We start from the raw sequence: 19664 nt of genomic DNA, 5'->3' as shown, positions 1-19664 counted from the left end.
TGGAAAAATACCTTTAAGTTTTCATACTATCATGCTGCAAATGAACATTAACTTCTTGGTGAGCTTATTTATGCATTTACTTGTCACACTACGATAATTTTCTTTTAATGTGATCTCAACACATATCATAAAAGTGTGGCTCTCATCTACTTGAATTTCTAGAAGCCAGAATAAAAAAATTAGACCATAGGAAGGGATGGTATAGCCTTGATTATGGATTCAATTGACTGATTTTTATCCAACAGTGAATATCTGATCATTAGAAAATAAGTTAATAATTTCAGAAATGTACAACATAAAAAAACAACTCTAAGAAGAATCTTAGAAAGTATCTGTTCAATGCACTTATTTTTTAGTTGAGGAGTGTAAGCTCAGAGGGGATAAATGACTTCCTGAAAGTCATAAGCTAGTTATAGACAGAGCCAGGTCTCCTAATTCAAGGCTCAACACACTTTGATTTCAACAATAGTACAACCAGACAGTCATTTAAGGTCTGCAGAGTAGGAACTTTAAATCTTATACATCTTTTCTACATGTTTACATTCACTCAGTGATATTTATTTCTGCAGCTTTAGGCTATAAATATAATACCAAGCAGATATGTAGAGCCAATGTATAATAGCCTCAAAGCAATCCTGAGGCTCCAACACCATCTGAAGTCATCTAATTCCATCTGCACTCTTGACTATGCCCAGCCAGGACAGCACTGATGAAGAGAAAATTAATTTGTAAACTGTTGGTTTGCTAAAGCGAATCAAGCAGAAATTAGTAAATTCACTAGTAATTAGTAAATTAGTGGGTCTTAGTCTTTACACTAATACTCAATTTTGTTATGCATATTGTTTCTTCATTCAACCAATATTTACTGAGCATCTCCTATGATCTAAACATAGCACAGACAACAGTGAGCAAGACAGGACTTCCCTGGTGGCCCAGTGGCTGAGACTCTGCGCTCCCAATGCAGAAGGCCTGGGTTCCATCCCTGGTCAGGGAAATAGATCCCCCATGCATACTGCAACTAAAGATCCCTCATGCTGCAATGAAGACCCCGCATGCCACAACTAAGACCCAGCACAGCCAAATAAATAAATAAATATAAGAGTGAGCAAGACAGGCCATGTCCCTGCCCTCATGGAAGTTACAATCAAGTAGCAGAAGCAAAAAATTAACCAATAAACAAATGACAAAATAATTTCAGCGTGCCATAAGTGCTACTGAAGAAGTTGAACTGGGTGATCATGGTGGTAAAATTCTATTTTTGGAAAGGTGGCCTTTTTGAACAGGTAACATATGATCTATGATATGTGTGATGAGAAAGAGGCAGCCACGTGAGAAGCAGGAAGAACAGTATTCCAGGCAAAGGGAAAGGCTAAGTAACAGGCTCTGATGTGGGAATGCGTCTGGCGTTTGGTTGTACTACAGTAGGCAAGGAGGAGCAAGGTAGTGAAGACATAGGCTGAGTAAGGGATTTGAAATAGTTTTTCCCCAAAATAATGTAAACACGAACCCTTTTTTAGAAATGAGTCTAAACACTACACAATTTTATTATCTTATTATACACAGGTGGGACAAACTTCTGCATTAGGAAAGCCATAGTGATTCTAAATCATGTGTAATTTACTTATTTTTAAATGCATATAGAAAACAAGTCTCAGGTAAGTGCTTAAATATGATTTTGTTTACAAGGAAAAAAAAATAGTACAGCATTTTGACCACCTGGAATTCAGAACTGCATTCCGTTTAAACATGAATGGGTCTATGGATACATTATCATCTGGTTTACCTTGTCCAGCAGGTAAAATCTCCAAAGGACTAAGGCTGAAATCACTCATTACTACTGAATTAGTCAAATGACAAAATGTTCTTTAAATTATGTTATGCATTTTTTTGGTATTAGTGCAATCTATTTTCGTAGCACGAGTGTCATGTTGGTCATATGTATAAAATACATAGAATGGTTAATAATTTCCTATAATTATTAATATATAAATATAAATATATACAATGAACAATAATTTACTGGAAGATTAGGCAGGTCTGTAAGGTAAAATATCTATGTATGTAAATATAAAGATCCTGGGCCACCTGAAATTGAAGGATGTGGATCAAGCATCTGAATTCCAGTTTTGTGAGCAGCTACCGTCATATAATCAAGCCTGTGAGAATTTCTAACCCTCTCTGAATCTCATGTCTCTCTCAAAAGTATAGGTTACTATACGTTACTACATTTAAGAGACAACGAAACAAGAATTTCTAAGCGTCTGGCACACAGAATAAACTCAATACATTTTAGTGCTTCTCCCTCCCCCCATATATTTCCTCTAATAAAAACAGTAGCATTTATGATAAAGGAATTATACTCATACAGATTTCATTTGTACCACTGAATCAAAATTTTATGATATTTTTCACATAAGAGATATAGGTAGGACAAAGGAACTGCTGCTAAAGCTCTTTACACATCAAACTCTGAATTAAGACCTAGTGTTTCTAATTGTTCTGCTGCCTGGAACCGTCCCATTTTGACTGTCTAGCTCGTCCATCTCAGACTGTGTTTCCTTCATCTCAGACACAAACACGTGCCCGACCGCAGTAAATCACAGTTAATCGCATGTCTTAAATTAAAAGACAAAAATGATGCACAATTGGGAGAAATTGTCAGTTGGTGAATGAGTCTCCCTCATTACACTTCGTGCACAGGATGCATGCCAAGTCTGTGTTCCAGGCAAGAAGATTCAGTCTATGACACTGAGGTACAACCTTTGTGCAGAGCAGTCTGGTCCAAAGAATCAAATGCTTTAAAACACGCAACGCTGTAATTGCAGCATATATGGAACATTCAATACAGGACTGTGCATAATCATGAACAATTAGAAGGAACCAAAATATTCACTGATGAGGGACTCAATAAAAAGACTAGGTCTTGGCTATTAAAGGAAAAATCTATGCTGTTACAAATGATTTTTTCATATTGAATAACAGGAGAAAATGTCCATGAAATATTCTTATGTGAAAACTGCTTACAAAACAATGTTTCTTTTTTTTTTTTTCAGGATTATATAATTGATGGAAGAAGCAAGAAAAGAGAGAGAGAAGGAGGAGAAAGACACTGGGAAAATATACAACAAAAATGTTAACATTTGTTATCTCTGAATTGGTCATACTTTCTAAATTTTCTAATTTTCTAAAAAAATCTTTCTAAGTTGTTTAAAATTACACTTGAATTTATCTCTGAATCTACTGCAAAATGTCAGTTTTAAAGATCCATAAGAATCTTTTAAGGTGAACTTACCTATTATAATAAAAACGTCATCGTAAAATTAAAAAATAATCCCCCAGTAAGCACTTAGATACAATTCTATTATTTCCTTGGTTATACAGGCAAAATAAACTTTGTAAAAATGTATTCTATAAATATACAAGAAAACCATGTTCAGCAAAATTAAACGTTCAATACAATAATTTATTCCAACATATACCTTATATTAACATACTAGAAAAAAATCATTATAAATTCTTACTAATTTAATAGTAATACCCACAAACTATAAAATATGTTCACAGCAAACCCAACAGCCTTGAATTTGAGGAACTGAAAATCTTCTCTCCTCCACCCACCTACTCTCCCATTATTTTCTACACTGTAATAGAAAGACTTTACATCTAGCCACCTAAGTATTATTCTGATGCTAAAACCTGACAGCAAACAACATATACACACACACACAAATAAGATGAGAACAAATAAAGTTTTGCAGTATATCACCAATCATGCTAACTTTTGTTTCATTTCAATTTTAGAAGAAAAGAATATAAAAAACCCAAGAGTAGAGTCATTCCAAAGGTACTGAACAGTCTACTAACCTTGAAATAAGAAATAAACATTTCCTGCTCTCTTTTATTTCTCGGGGGGTGGGGTGGGAAAAGATAATCATATTTCGGTAAAAGCCCATATCTCAACCTCAGGCGTCTTTGTGTCCCAAGGGTAATATTTCCATTCCATTCTTAATGGAACAAATTTCTAATCAGAATATGTATTCAAAAATAATTGAGGCAATGCAATGTCAACACATCATGCTGCCATCAGCATTCCTGGTGCTGGGAATTGACCTGGCACACTCTGGTGTGACAGGGAGTCAGGGCAGTGCAGACACATCAGACATGATGATGAAGTGAGGGGAGCCAGCAAGGACAACACAACAGTTCTGCTCCTCTTTGGGTGCTTAAGTCAGTGTTGGATGAAAGCTTCTAAGCTGTAAGAGGCCAACCTTAAAACCTTTAAGGAAGGGATGACTTTTAATGGATCCAGGCCAGGACCTCAACTTTTAAATCAGCAGCAGTGTCTACTTTTATAAAGTTACTGAGAATTTTTCAAACAACAGTCACTTTCAGAAAGGTTAACACTGCCCCTAGATTTTTAAATTATTAAAATCTCAGGACAACATACACTACTGAATATATTTTGTGATGCTCTGAAACAGTCCCAAGGTTTAAATCCAGGTTTCTTCAAGTTTGACAATATATTGGTAGTTGTTGAAGCCGGGTGATGGGTAATGGGGCTCCTTATCGTATCCTTCTACTTTTGACTGTGCTTGACATTTTCATAATAGAAAATGGAAAAAATAGATTTCTTTCAATGTATTTTATATTCAAAATTGTACTGACTTTTCCTTTGGAAATATATGAGATCTGATTTGTGCTTATGATTATTTAATGCTTTAACAAGCAATGTGGATTTTTTAAAAATCTACCAAGCATGATGTTGATCATAAAAAAAATTTTTTTTTCACTCCTGAAAAAATGTTACCAGGATCTGGAATGATAGAAGAAGTGCACCTAAACAAATGCAGTGCCACCATCTGCCTGGCATTCTCACAGTGTGACAAAATAGACTGGTAATTAACTGCTTTCCTACCGAAATCTGCCAGCTTTAACTCCCCCGTGTCACTGATCAGAAGGTTCTGTGGTTTCAGGTCTCTGTGCAAAATATAACGCTGGTGGATGTAAGACAGCCCTCGCAGCAACTGAAATAAAAACAACTGAAAAAATAGGGAGACAAAAGTTAAAATCTGAACACAGACAAATGTCAGTTTCTACATACAGTCTGCCAAGTACTTGTGTTTAGTGAAAATGGGTACCCGTCACTAAATTTCCTACCAAACTATTTAACCAGAATTTGCATAAGGGTATGGAAATTCCTAATTCATTAAGAAGTAAATCTGAAAATTTCTAACAACCTATTATGTCAACCCAAAGTGATACCTCCTCAGCCAGAAAGATCTATAATCCAATCTGTGTTCTATAAATTAAGCACAACGTAAAGAATCATTTTTTAAATATTTTATTTCTTCAGGTCTAAATTGATGCTTGAGACAGAGAAAAAAATCTATCCAGAATATTATAAAAAGAAGCAGAATTTTTTTACTAAGTTTATGTAAATGTGCATGTATTCAATTCCATAGAAATGACATAAACATGGTACCCAAGGATTCACCCATTAACATGCTTTAAGGAATGGAAAGATAAGATGATTTCAAGTAATTAAAACAAAAACAGTCACATGGTCCAATTATTACTGGATTGTAATTATACTGCTTTTGCATATATGGCCACAGAGATTAGGCTGTTGCCTAAAGACAGACAGGTACCTTCACTAATTACAGAACAGACCCATCCTAAAGGGAAAGGAAACACAGAAAACAGAGAAATCAAGAATTCAAGAGCAATGGCTTTATAAGAAATAATTTTAAGAAGTGACTGATGGCCTTCCCTGTTTAGTTTCATATTGGATCCTATCAAATGTTCCCAATTTTGATAACAAAAAATGTGAGTCACTAGGCTTTCCAATATTTATAAAAATGTTTATAAAAAAGAGACTATCTTTAAACAATTTACTTGCCAAAATAATCCTAATTGACATAGTTTTAAAAAATCAATCTTCTAAAACAAAAATAAAAACAAAAGGTTTTAAGTGCCATCAATACCGGAGTCTATGTAATCAGCTGGTAACAAAATGCAGTTTCAGGGAAATTTTAAATGAATTAGATGCCAAGTGTGGGCAGTATAAGGATTCCAGGATCTTCAAACGGAAAAGACTGGCAACTCCTTGAGGGCCCTGGAAGCTAGCATTTCTGGAATATTTTCCAACTAACTAGGGGCTCTGAAAGCCAAGTAAATTTTTTAGAGAGTGGATACCTTGAAATAACAGTAGATGAATTCATTTCAAAATCTCTGTATGTGATAATATGCTGTGGAGCAGTGAAGGCCTCGGATCATTATTTCCAGAATCTAAGTACCAGAAACTAAAAACCTGTTCTGTGTTAGCCTGGATTAAATTACTGGCTCAAGAACCTCGGGAAGCAAATGTCTCCTGGACTCCTCTTTTCAATCCTTTCGGTGTAGCAGATGGAAAGACTTAACGCCATCACCAGCAGCTTCCAGCCTCGTTCCTCACTTCTAATACCCCCTGCATCCTGAAGCCGAAAGCTTACAATTTCTAAGAAAATCCATATCCCTTCAGTTTAGAAGGGAGAGAGGATGAGCAAATAAAGCCGCTTTGTGTTTTCAAAATCTTTTCATCAATCAATCAATCACAAAGGCAGACCACATAACAAACTTAATTTCAAAAATAAACTGATTTTGAAAAGAAAGTTTGCATTCTGCAAGGTGCTAGCAGAGACTTACCAGACTGCGATTATCTATTTCACCACAGCAACACATCTTAGTTGAACAAGCAATGACATGAAGTGCCAGCTGCCGTTCTATGCATCACAGAATATGAACTCATTTGATCTCTGTAATAATTTTAGTGGTGAAGGTACCACTATTAAATCTGTATTAGTGATAAGGAAACTGGGATCAGTTTAAGTGGCAGAGCCAGGACTCAAACCCAACAAGTTTGACTCCAAACTCCATGCCCTTAACCACTCCACTATAGGAATCTTGGCCAGAACACAAGTAGGGAGTGTTGATATAGAAGCTGCTTCCTCCAACTAACAGGATAAAGTCTGGGCATCTAACAGCACGGTCTTCGAGGCTGCTGAGCTGAGCCCTGATTCCAGCTGGGTGCCCAGGCATCATCACTCTACATTCCCTGACTCCAAGCAGTCTCACGTACGCCCATACGCAGAGCATACTGCTCTTCAGCCCTTTACCTTTGTTCTTACCTATTCTCTGACAGAAAAGCACTGTCTCACCTTTGCCTGCTAATCTCCATGTATTTCTTAGATCTCGCCTCAAAAACCACTCCTCCCTGGAGGCTTTCCTGACCCTAGGCCTTCCCTCTCCCTACAGGTCTGTGTGAGGGGTTCCTCCTCTGTGCTCCTGGGGCAGCCGCTACATCTGTCTATTGCAGTTATGGTATTACCCTATCTCCCTCAGACTGTGTGCCTTAACTACCTTCCTAACCTGGGTCCACAGCTGACACTCATATACCAGTAATGTGATGACTGAACAGAATTTAGGCACAGCTGGATGAAGTAGCTACAGAAATAACAGACGCCTGGAATGGGAGTCTCTAGAAGCTAAGGGTAGAAGTGGGTAGATCAAGCAGTCCCAAAGGGCTCTTCTTTTAATACCTCTACCAATTAGTGAAAATATATAATCCTCATGCTAATCCAGAAGCTATTCAAATAGGGTAGCGTATTAAAGAGGATTAAGAAAATCAGTGACAGGAAGGATGCAACCACACACTCCAATTACAGTTGTATACATGACAAACTAAGCCCCAAACAAGACAAGCAGAACCCCAAACATTAAGTTGGAGCCCCAAACAAATTTTTAAATCTTTGATCAATGCACAAAGTCAGAACAAATCCCCATAGAATAAATTCATTCAGGATTTACTAAGTGCCAACCATGTGCCAGGTGCTGTCATGTAAGAGGGATGCAAAGATGAACAGGATATAAGATGTAGTCCCTGGACTCGAGGAACTCACAGCCCACTGGGCATGACAGACACATAAACAGATAACTACCACCTAAAGAGGTCTGCACTGTGACAGCAACGTGAACTGAGTGTACTGAAGGCACAGAGGAGGGAGGAAACTTGTCACTCTGAAAACAGAATTCATTACACATGAAATTTTAATAGGAAAACAAGCATTCACTAGATGCACAAGATGAAGTGCTGTATTATATGACAAACCTCTTGCTGTTCTGAGTGAAAAAACTGAGGAGACCAAGCAAGCAGATCACTAAGAAGACAAATTAAGAAGAAAATTTTAAATAAATGAAAAGAAGACAATATACGAAACAGTAAAATTATCAATGCACCATCATAATAGTAATGGTGGCAAGGGGATAACAGTATACTTCACTGAAACCATTAGTAAACTTGGTGTTTTAGAAATAACATTTCAATGTGTTTAACAGAAAATATACTGCTAGCTAGGGGTGGGAAGGCCACAAGGAATTAGCACTGAGTTTAATAGAATGTCGCATGGAATATTCTTTGGGAGTGTTTTGAGAAAGGCAAGTCTCGGGCATTTCTTCTTTTGGCAAACAGGCAAGTATCTAACTTGCCCATGTAAATTTTTCAGAAGGCCACTTCACTTGGTTGTTGTATAAATCACCAGATAACAAGCTATGTTTGATCTCTGTGAAAACCAGAGGATACTATGAAAACAAGAAGGACCACCAAAGAGGGGGCCACATGCAGAGAAAGAGTAAAAATCAGCTTTGCTACTTGCTAATAAAACTTGGTGAACATCAATGCAATCTCAGGTACTGAAAAAAAAGGAAGGGAGAGTAATACTTATTGAAGGCTTACACTCATTTAAAGGCTGTTTTAAGTAATTTTACATATATTTTATAATCCTGTATTTTTCCTTTTCTTTTAAACAAATGAGAAAACTAAAGTTCTAAAAGCATGAGAAACTTAAAGTCATCCAACCATCACACAGCACTTGTGAACTTTCCACTACACTTCATTATCTTAAATGAGGTTGATGCTTACTAAACGCATGGATGAATACAGTTATACACCCAATATAATCAAAGTGCTCTGATTAAGTGAACCCAAGTTTGTAAGCCTCAATTAGCATATTATGTAATGAGCATATGATTCCTGAATGTCTATTTTTGCTACTTAAAATCCTCTTATAAATAACATGGCAGAAGACAGCTTTATGTCCTGAAGCTGATAAACTAACATATTTTCATTTCTATCTTCTTATTTTTCTACTGTAGTAGCCATAAGGTCTTCCTAAGAATACCTTGTCCCCTCAGGATATTCTATTCAACTTTATAAAAGGAGATATCTTCAAATCCTACAGTATGATCACTGAAGAGTTATACTCTAGTTCGAATATGTTCACTTTTTGCAATAAGAATCCCCATGGGAAAATGCCTTAAATAGCAACGATACGATGAACAGGGACACTTTTACCAGCAGCAGATCTATCTATAGCCATGTTGTCTTGCCATCTCCCGCAGAAAGCAGCTCATATTCTCAGGGCCATGGCATATACTTCTTGGGAATATCCTTTAATACTCCTTCTATTCCCTTCTGAAACTCTTTAGACTTTAAGTAGGTAAAGAATACGAAGATAAGGCTTTTTATCAAAACATTTAGAGCAAGTTGGTAAAAAGCACACACACACATCATTGGACTTAATATATTTGTTACTCAAAAGAATTATTGCCACTTGCAGTGAGCAACAAATTTTATACTCCTCCACCTCCGTCAAAAGTCTAAAGATGTATGATCAGATGCTCTTTGTCTCAATGCTTACAGTCATGAGATTCCATGAATGGTCTGAAATCCAGGCATTATTTAATAAATGTGGTTCCATTTAATATGAGACTAAGCACAGTGAACATCTTGCAGATTTTCCAGGCTTGGGTCAACCACCTTCAAGGGATGTCCACGGTCTCTTAGGGCTTATTAGAGTGATTAGCAATTCACCCTATGCCTTATGGCACAGCAGCAATTCTTACAAAGAGAGTTAAGCTACTTTTCTGTCACCTGGGGACCAAGTTTAAATCTTTGTATCTTAGGTTTTTCATCTTAAAAATGAGATTGTCTCAGATGCCCTTAATATTCATTCATGCTGTAAAACTGTATCCTTTCATTTTATGAATAACAGAAATAGAAGGGACTCTACAAATTGAGCAGCTGTAATAACTGCCATTTACTAAATACTTACTAGTAAATTAATCCTTCCAACACTTCTGCTAGGCAGATACTATTATCTTTATTTCACAGATACAGAAATAAAGGCTCAGAGAAACTAAGTGAATTGGGAAAAGGGACCCACAGCAAGTGTAGTAGAGGTAGTAGAGATAGTTCCCATTTTTGTCTTGCTCTGACGCCCACAATTTAAAATACTGCTACCCAAAAACCATGTATACTATTTGATTAAAGTAGTTACACATTGTGTGAATCCAAGGCTAGAAAATGTGACATTGGCAAATAAACCAAAGTTGTACATCGCTAATACATGCTTCAAATAATATGCTCCATGTTTAGCACCATATCATTTAAAACTCCACAGGATGCACAAACATTAAATTACTCATGCATCAAACTTTCTAGAAATGAAAAATAATTAGAAAATTTGAGTCCTCAAAATATCTAGTGAATGTAAAAATACATTAAAATATGCATCAGATAATGATTTTACTGCAATACTAGGTCTTCTTCAACTTTCAAAAGAATGATTCATTCCATTTAGTTGAGTTTCAAATTTGCAAATACCTAATGCAAATATCAAATCATAATTTGTAATACAATGTACATAATACATTCCCAAATAGTTTATATTTTATAAAACATCATTGCAATTTTATGTGTTGAATTTTTTAAAAAGAATACTAAGAAGGTTATATGGAGCTATAAGGGAGACAGAAATAAAAGCCCAGGTAGTAAAACATTATGGTATAATTTATTTGTCACTTTGGACACACTTGACAGTATTAAGTGTGCTACTGGGATAGTGTAAGACACAAACATTCATGCCAGGGCATCAGGTCATAGATGTGTCCTTTTTTGCCCTGTACTACAGACAGATCTGGGTCTTAGAAAATCTGAGTAGTAAGGACAGTTTGTCTTGCCACGTTTTGCCCTTTTTGAGTTCTTTCATTTAACTTTCTGCTTCTTCATTCTACTCCCTCATAAGTCTTAGATATGGAACATGTTCCATTATTTCTAAATAATGTAACAAAAATTTAATTTTCAATCTCTATGTTATTTATACATTAATATTCTATTCTTAAAGATGATAATTTTCTGGAAGGGAATAACTCAAAAAATAAGAGTTTCAAATACTTGGGCAAACTCTTGGGAAAAAGCTCTTGCACGCTTTCTGTGATCCTTAAGTTGGCCTCCCATTCCGCCCTCTCCTCCTGCCTCAATACAATGGTGGATATCAACAAGGTGTTGCTCTAGGCACCGAGATGCCCACAGTGAGCAAGTTGACTGGAGCCATGGGAACCAGAACCGGGATACTTACAAGGAGTCATATGGGGATTGTAAAACAGATGTGTTTTGCCATGTTCCTTGAAAGAAGCACATTAGCTTCTTTAGTATGTTAATATATTATCATAATATGTAATATTATATAATAATATACAATATGTTATAATACTTAGTATACTAAGTAGATTTCCAAGTTATTAGAGTTTGTATGTATGATGAAGAAAATGGGGAGGGCTGAGGATGAGAAACTTCCATTTAATAAACTTGGTCAGCAGCCTAAAATTAGTATTAGAAATATTCCTTAGCTGAGTAGAAAGAAGATGATCAAATTTAAGCTACTGGCTTTAATAGTTGCCCAACATAATTTTCCAAGAGAAAAACTGAAACACTTATTCCAAGGAATTCTAATAATATAATAATATTAAGTATACAACTGACCTTACTGATAGGCACTTTTTGGAACCAAAAAGAAATAGCATGAAATACAAATATTTGCTCAACTTCATTTGTGAATGTATGCAACACTCCCCCAACTACGGGCCATTCTTTTTACACACAATGAAAAGGAATAAATAGAATTTAAAATGGTTTTATTGCCTAAAGTAACACCTTAAACACTATCAACATGAACTGTCTTAATATCAGTTGATAAGGCCAATGCAACTTCTTTTTTTAAATTGAGAGAGACAGATGCAGACTGAAAAACTGACAAAGGTGATGAATCTTGAGTGTAAGAGTCTTAGAGAAAGGTCACTTCTGCAAGCTATACAATAGAGAAAAATATGTTTCATATGGAATGCAGTAAAGACTCTGAGTTTGATAGGTATGATCAATAAACCTCTCTCTCTCTCTGCATCTTCTTAGAGAGATCTCAAGTAACAGGGATTTATATATTAATGAGAAAATATCTATGAAATGTACTGGCTACTCACATGAAGGCTGAACTTGTCTAGGACTTTCAGAAAAATCCCTGGAAGTGTGTACATACTCTGTTACTCAGCTAATTTCCCCCCTGGGTCCTCATGTTTGCCTTGGAAAACATGCAAACAAAGGGGTCGAGTGCAAGATCCATCTTAAACGGGAGAGAGGCAAGGTGAATGGCTTGAAGCTTGAAATCCAGGAGGGTATCTGTCCTATTTCCACTGGATACCACCGCCCCTGCCCCACCAAGCTGGGTAATTCCATCTAACAAATAAAATACCACAGGGCATACTTCTAACGACTATCTGTATTTCATCAATCTTTGGGGTGATTTCTTTTCAATCTGGGTTTTAAAGCACCGCTAGGAAAGAGTGGGCTGTTCAGTTAGCTGCCTTGATTCCTTTGTCTGATTCAAATCATTAACAAGCACAGCAGATGATGCCAAGCATACAAAAGACATGTTCTAAACAACGGAATGCACGCCCCACATCTTAACCAGAAATTCACTACTCAGACCCTCTCTGAACATCCAACACAATATGAATTGACACATGAATTTCACTTTCTTTTACTGTTAATCCTTCACTGTCTAGATATGGAAAATCATTTTGTTATAACAAAAATAGGATGAAAAGGCTCAAAAGAAAACTGGACAGGTGCTGAGACTAGGTGTCAAATTTTTAAAACACTCTTGAATGGCTCCATGAAATAACCGTATTTCCCAAAATACAGAATAATGAAAGGCTCTATAATATTCACTGTAATGCATAGTAGGAAATCATCACCAGCTAAATGAGAGTTCTAACGCAAAATATGGAGAAAATCAGGTGTTATCGGATTTTCTATCTCAACATTAGAAAGTCTCATTCAGGAACCAATTCTCAGTGCCATCTGTATGAGACAGTCTTAATTTGGCATAACATTATTCTGACTGTTATACACCTGCTTGTTCTTGGAAAAATAGCAATTTTTCAACCTTAATAATCCTCATATCTTTTTAATTAATATAGATATTGAGATAAAAAATAAAACTCAGCTTTATGTCCAAAGAATTTCAGATACTTCAGAGAACAAGGCAGATAATTCAGAATTACTTTATTTTGGATTACAGTTCTTTTAAAAAAAAAGACAAATGTTTTTACAAAAAAATCTTCTAGAAAAGTCATTAAGGTGACACAGCAATGAAGGTAATTACATAAAAACACAGGAAGACCCAATGTCATCATGGTAATAAGATTCAAGCACCTATATTTCTGGATATGAGCTGGAGACAGCATCAATTAATCTTTCTTTTCTTTAATGAACCTTAATTTTCAGTCTCTCATGCTTATCACTTTTTAAAGAACACATGAAAAGCTGAATGAAAGAGGGAATTTAGACTGTTATGGTCATTTTTTAAAAAACTGATCAATCTGTAAGTCACTGAGAATTATAAAATGAAGAACTCCAATACAAGTCTGCCTTCAACTCAGCTATGACAGTCAAAACCCAAGAAAATTCATAGTGAATGGTTTGTAAAGGGGGCAAAAATGAACTACCTTCTGCCCAAAATTCTAACCAGTTTCCTACATACCAATTATCATGTTCTAACAATTGGTTGTTATACCTTTAATCATCATAAATATTTACAAGGCCAATGTCCTCAGGCTTTCGATTCAGGCTTTAAATTGTCCTCTAAGTAATTAACTGCTAAAATTACCCATTTGTCTAAAACTGATATAATACAGACCATTAGTTAATAGTGAATATTTATTTCAGAAGGCCATACTGAGAACAGACACATTTTGTAGGCAATTAAAGTAGCAAAGTGATTACAGCAATTTAGTTAACATTGACAATTTTTCTTATGAGTTTATTCCAGTGCTTACAAGGAATATACAGCACGAAAGATAAAACTTTAACAGATGTTTTGCTGGGATTTAATTCAAAATTACCATAGACTAGCCTATGCTTTACTATGAAATCATGAGTTATGTACTCTTTCAATTGTTCTTTTCTTCCCCCTCATTCTTCAGTGATGCATCACCTTTGTAACACTTGCAAGTCTACCTGATTCACAGTAAAGAACAATCGCCTCAATTCTCAGATGCGTGGCAACCCACCTTTTCACAATAAACAAGTATATATGAAATCTAAACAGATATGTACATTTTTATAATCCAAAATGAATGTTTAAAATATTTCCATATACTGTCATGCTGCATAGTGATGAAACCAAAAGTCAAAACTGTCAAATTTAGAAGCAAAAGGACTTGATCGCTATGTTTTCCTTCTGTTCACCGTAATAAATATTCAGTATTTATTACATTCCTATCCTTTAATGATCTATGAACTATTTAACCAAATGCAGAGCTTCAGAGTTACTACAAGAACATGCTCTTTTAAAGATAATTGCTTATCTCACCTGGTTTTCACATCTTACATTTATAGAGAACCATTACAAGGTCTTATTCTAGCTCAACTGTTGTTTTTTTTTTTTAATCAGCATCTAGCACAGCATTATGAACAGTTAACTTAGTAAATATTATTCTTATGTTCTTCATTTTGCATTCATTGATTTAAGTGACAAGAAGTATCACCACATGAAAAAAATGTTAATCCATCACACAGAAATACCCATGGGACATCTGTCACTATGTCATAGTCAGACTTCTTTGAGAATAATTTCACCTGCAGTGCAGATCCTAAATGTAACCCTGGAGGAGTGCACTGTCTCTAAGCAGACAAAACTGTGAAGAAAAGCCAGTGCATGATTAGCTGAGTGGCCTCCCATGGAAACCAACATGGTAATGAGGGCTGTTTATGTTCATGCACTACAATTCAGATGTCAAAACACAGGCATTAACAAGATGCATTCTATTTTTTAACTTCCCATACCCTCAGAGAAGGTATAACTATTATCTTCAACATGAAAATGATGAAAAACCTATGTGAATGAGTACATATAAAGTCAGGTAAACAGGCTAATTACTGTAATTTAATATATGAATCATGCAATGTAAGGAAAAGAACATTGGACAAAGAATCAAAATGCTCTTTGACAAGTTCTTAATCTCAATGATTCTGATCTTTATATAAAATGTGGCAGCTGAAATGGATGACTGCTTTAGGATGCTAATCCTGGAATGAGCCTGGCTATAGCAGAATCACTTAAAGAAGTGTTTTTCTAACTACACCAACATGTAATATTGATTACATATTACATTTTATAATATTACATATTGATCGCAATATTGTACTGTATTATAATCATGTAAATGTTATGTACAGCTGAGCCATTAAGTTTTATATGACTACTTTCTTCCCCTGCACAATAATTGTTTTTCTGGTGTTAGTAACTATCTAGTTCTTTTGTTGGTTGGTTTGCTTGCCTTTGTTGAATTTTCTTTGTGGTTATCACTAATTCAACACCAAATTCTTCTTCCATCTTATAAATCTGCTCAAACACATTTGGTATTCTAACCCTTTCATCTTCTTAGAAATCTCTCCTGGAGACTTCTGACCTGCACCAATCAGACTGACTGTTACCCTTTTAGCTCGATGCACAGTTGTTACCCTGGGATTCTTTTCATCATTGTCTTGAGGATATCCATCTCTTTTGTGGTAGCCTCTACTACCTGGTTTCCTTTCCTTTTCTGCTTTGGTTTATTCCCTGAGTTATAGTGCAGTACATCTTCAAGTAGCTTCCTGAGAAAGGATGCAAGGTATGCAAACTTTTCGACTCCTTGAACACCTGAAAATAATTATCCTACTCTCACACTTCATTGATAGTTTGTATAGAATTGTAGATTGGAAACAATTTTACATTGGAATTTTCAAGTTGTTGTCCCACTTCCATCTCCATTCCAGCGCTGCTGTTGAAGTTTAACATCACTGTAATTCTTGATCTTTAGTAGTGAACCTGTTCCCTGTCGGTAGGATCTTTCTTTGAAATCAGTGTTCTGAAAATTTGCAACAATAAATGTTATCATTCATCTATTATCATTAAATGTTCTGGGCATTTAATGGACCCTCTTAATCTTGAAGTTCACATGCTTCACATCTGGAAAAAGTATAGTTTAATGTTTATTGCTTTAATGACTCCCTCCTATTTTCTCCAGTCATTCAGATGGTTGATCCCCTGGACTGGACTCCAAATTTTCTGATACCTTCTTTCTCATGTTTCAGATTTGTATTTTATGCTCTATTTTCTGGTAAACTTCTCCAACTTTTTCTTCCATCCATTTTTACTGTTGTTTTTAATTTCTGTCATCATATTTTGAATTTCCAAAGCTACTTCATGTCCACTAATTTCTCCTTTTTAAAAATAACATAGCACTGTGTTTTACAGATGTACTATTTTCTTTTACCTCTTGGAGAATATTATTGATAGTTTTTTTGAAGTTTTCTTTCTTTCTTTCTCTGTGTAATCAATGCAAGCAACTTTGCTTCCTCTGAGTTACTTATTTGTCAATTGGGGTCTTCATTGTAGAATCACCTAGATTCTTTAGGTCTGTTCTCTTGGACTGATCAGATTCGCCACAAAGACGCTTACAACTTTCTACCTTGAGGCGTGGGTCTGATACCTGTTTTCTGAAGCACCACAGTCCAGGCCCTGTCTCTCATATATATATATATTAAAGTTTTACAGATGACTCTGCTGTGGAGCCTAGTTTGAAGACCTCTTTGATGATGACCAAAGTTTCTTGCACCCTTAAATATTCCAAGCACTGAGACAATCCAGTACGTTTTGGCAAAACCTCAAAAAGCCAAGATGTCAATAGCTATGGGGAAATGGAAACTTATATACCAACACCTATCACTGCCTTTCAGTTATACAGAAAGGTATAAAAAGAGGTAAATCACATCATGCACTTTTGGAGGCAAAAATGTAGTAGAATATCAATCTGTAACCATGTGAAACAATTTGTGAGTGAGAGTAGTTCCTGCTCCGTATGACTAATATCTAGACTCAGTGTTGGCATCATATCTAATTTCTGTGACATTATTTATGCTAACTGCACATCTCATTCACCAGTGAATTTCCACCACACCTTAGGAGGTACGAGCTCCTGCAGTAATAAACCTTGTTTAATGCCCCAGTACAACCTGAACTTGAAATAGGTAGCAAAAACTAAGTATTTTAAGTACGAGGAATGATCGTAGGGTGAAAGAAAAGCTTGCAAAACTTGGGTAACAGCTGTTGAAACACAATTTCAAGGAGTGCAGCCTAGTAACTGAAAACCAGTAACCTAGAAGCTCAATCTTTCCATGACCATTAAGAGATTAAGGAAAAATAAAATGTAACGGATGAAGCAGAATTTACAAAGGCTACAAAAATCACCAGTGATACTGGCAATGCTTTGTGGAATGAGCTCTCTTTCTTTATTTCACCAACAAACTTGCCCATAACTAATGACACACAGTGTTGGTGAAAAGACAAAACAAGGATAATGGAAATCCAGTGATGCCATGGTTTTTTGAAAAGGCTCAGGCCAGCTCTTTAATCTTAATCCTGTCACTGAATTTGAAGTCTGGAAATCAAATTTAGCTCAGAGTACCCTCTGATTTCCACTGAGGCTGGTAGGCCCTGAGCTTCCACTAGCTGGACTCTCTACAGATTCCCCAGGCTAAAGTGGGAAAAGGGGGTGGGGAGGGGGGAAGGAATTCGGAGATTGGGGTTGACACATATACACTATTGATATTATGTATAAAATGGACAACTAATGAGAACATACTGTATAGCACAGGGAACTCTACTTAATGCACTGTGGTGACCTAAATGGGAAGGAAATCCAAAAAAAAAAGGGGATATATATATATATATATATGTATAGCTGACTTATTTTGCTGTACAACAGAAACACAACATTGTAAAGCAACTATACTCCAATAAAAATTAATTTAAAAAATAAATAAAAATAAAGTGAGAAACAGGAGTAAGGATGTACTGTACTGTTGATTGTGAACCCAATCAACCCTAAGAAGAGAACATTAAATGTATAAATGAGACAATTTGAGATGTTTTAATGTTAAAAAAAGAATTATGTATTAATTATAATACTAATGTTTAAAGTTAAATTTGAACATGAACAAGATTAAAAAACAAATCTCTTCATCTGTTAAAATTTCTTGCCCAATCTAACCACTAAAAAACTACCTATGTCAATGGATACAGATTTTTAAGAAAAGTGAATAGTCAAACAATTTAAAAGAAATCTAAACGAAACAAAAAATCACAACAACAAAAAAGGAGATATATGAAAAAATCAACAAATACTGTAAGTACCATATTGACTCTATTACTTATTTTAATAACAATGTTTTGTCAGATTTCCTACAAGTTCCTACATTTTAAAACTGTACAACATAGATGACCGCCATAAAAACCCTCATTATTAATTTCATATTAAAAAGCACCTATAATTCATTAAGGAAAAAAACCAATCCAATAGAAAAATGAATATATAAGAACAGGTAACTTGTAATAGCGGAATTACAAGTGGTCAAGAGACATGAAAAGATGCTCAATGTCACTAGCAGTCAAGAAAATGTCAACATAAAAAATATTTCATTTTTACTCATCAGAATGGCAAAAATCTAAATGACTGGTTAGTCAATCCTAGGGAATGTAGAGAAAAACAGTCCTTCTGTAATTTACAACCTTGTGGGCAAAGGTTCCAGTTAACTTCATTAAAACTGACATCACATCTCTAATTAATAAAGAAAACCCATTAACTAGATATTCAAAAGAAATGAGTATAAAGGTTTTATACTAATATCTACTCTAGAATCATTTTTAATAGGAACATTTTGGAAACAACCTCAAGATCCATGAATAAAGAACAGTTGCAAATTACGGTTTATTCATACTATGGAATAATATGCAGTTATTAGAAAGACTGAACTACATAGTCGTGTATTGATTTTAAAGGATATCTATGACATATTCTAAGAGGAAAAAAAACTTATACAATATATATATATTATTTTTATAAAGCAAAAAGAAATAAACACATGTAATACCATACGTGCAAATATATCTCTCCTAGCAAAGGGAAAAGTACAGAAGAAAAAATATGCCACATTGCAAGAAAGGTGCTGATAATGAATGGGACGAAATGGAGACAAATAATTTTACTTCAAATACATTTATAAGTTTAGCCTTCAGATAAACTTTGGTATCTTCCAACTCCCTAACATATGCCAAGAAAGAATCTCCTGTTTTAAGCTTGAAATTTTTGGACAATTTCCCAAGATGGTTGCTAGGTCAAATCTTAGAAAAACTTAGTTCTTTTTATACACAGTAATCCAATTTCTGGTAAAAGAAATGAAAAAAAAGCAG

The 19664-nt window shown here is 35.2% G+C and overlaps 1 protein-coding gene across 2 annotated transcripts in view; it reads right to left on the bottom strand.

Moving 5' to 3' along the window:
• Positions 1–19664, bottom strand: part of CDK14 (cyclin dependent kinase 14) — a 582146-nt gene that overhangs the window by 279285 nt on the left and 283197 nt on the right. For both annotated transcript variants that reach the window (XM_089917034.1, XM_022585327.3), the window contains exon 8: positions 4916–5039. In XM_089917034.1, the coding sequence (XP_089773160.1) occupies positions 4916–5039 (124 nt within the window). The remainder of the gene's footprint in view (positions 1–4915; positions 5040–19664) is intronic.

The sequence above is a fragment of the Delphinapterus leucas genome, chromosome 9 (assembly GCF_059928025.1).
Source record: "Delphinapterus leucas isolate spDelLeu-1000000601 "Yukka" chromosome 9, BTC_Dleu_Yukka2, whole genome shotgun sequence".
Classification (NCBI taxonomy): Eukaryota; Metazoa; Chordata; class Mammalia; order Artiodactyla; family Monodontidae; genus Delphinapterus; species Delphinapterus leucas.
This window is presented reverse-complemented; position numbering and strand designations above follow the sequence as displayed.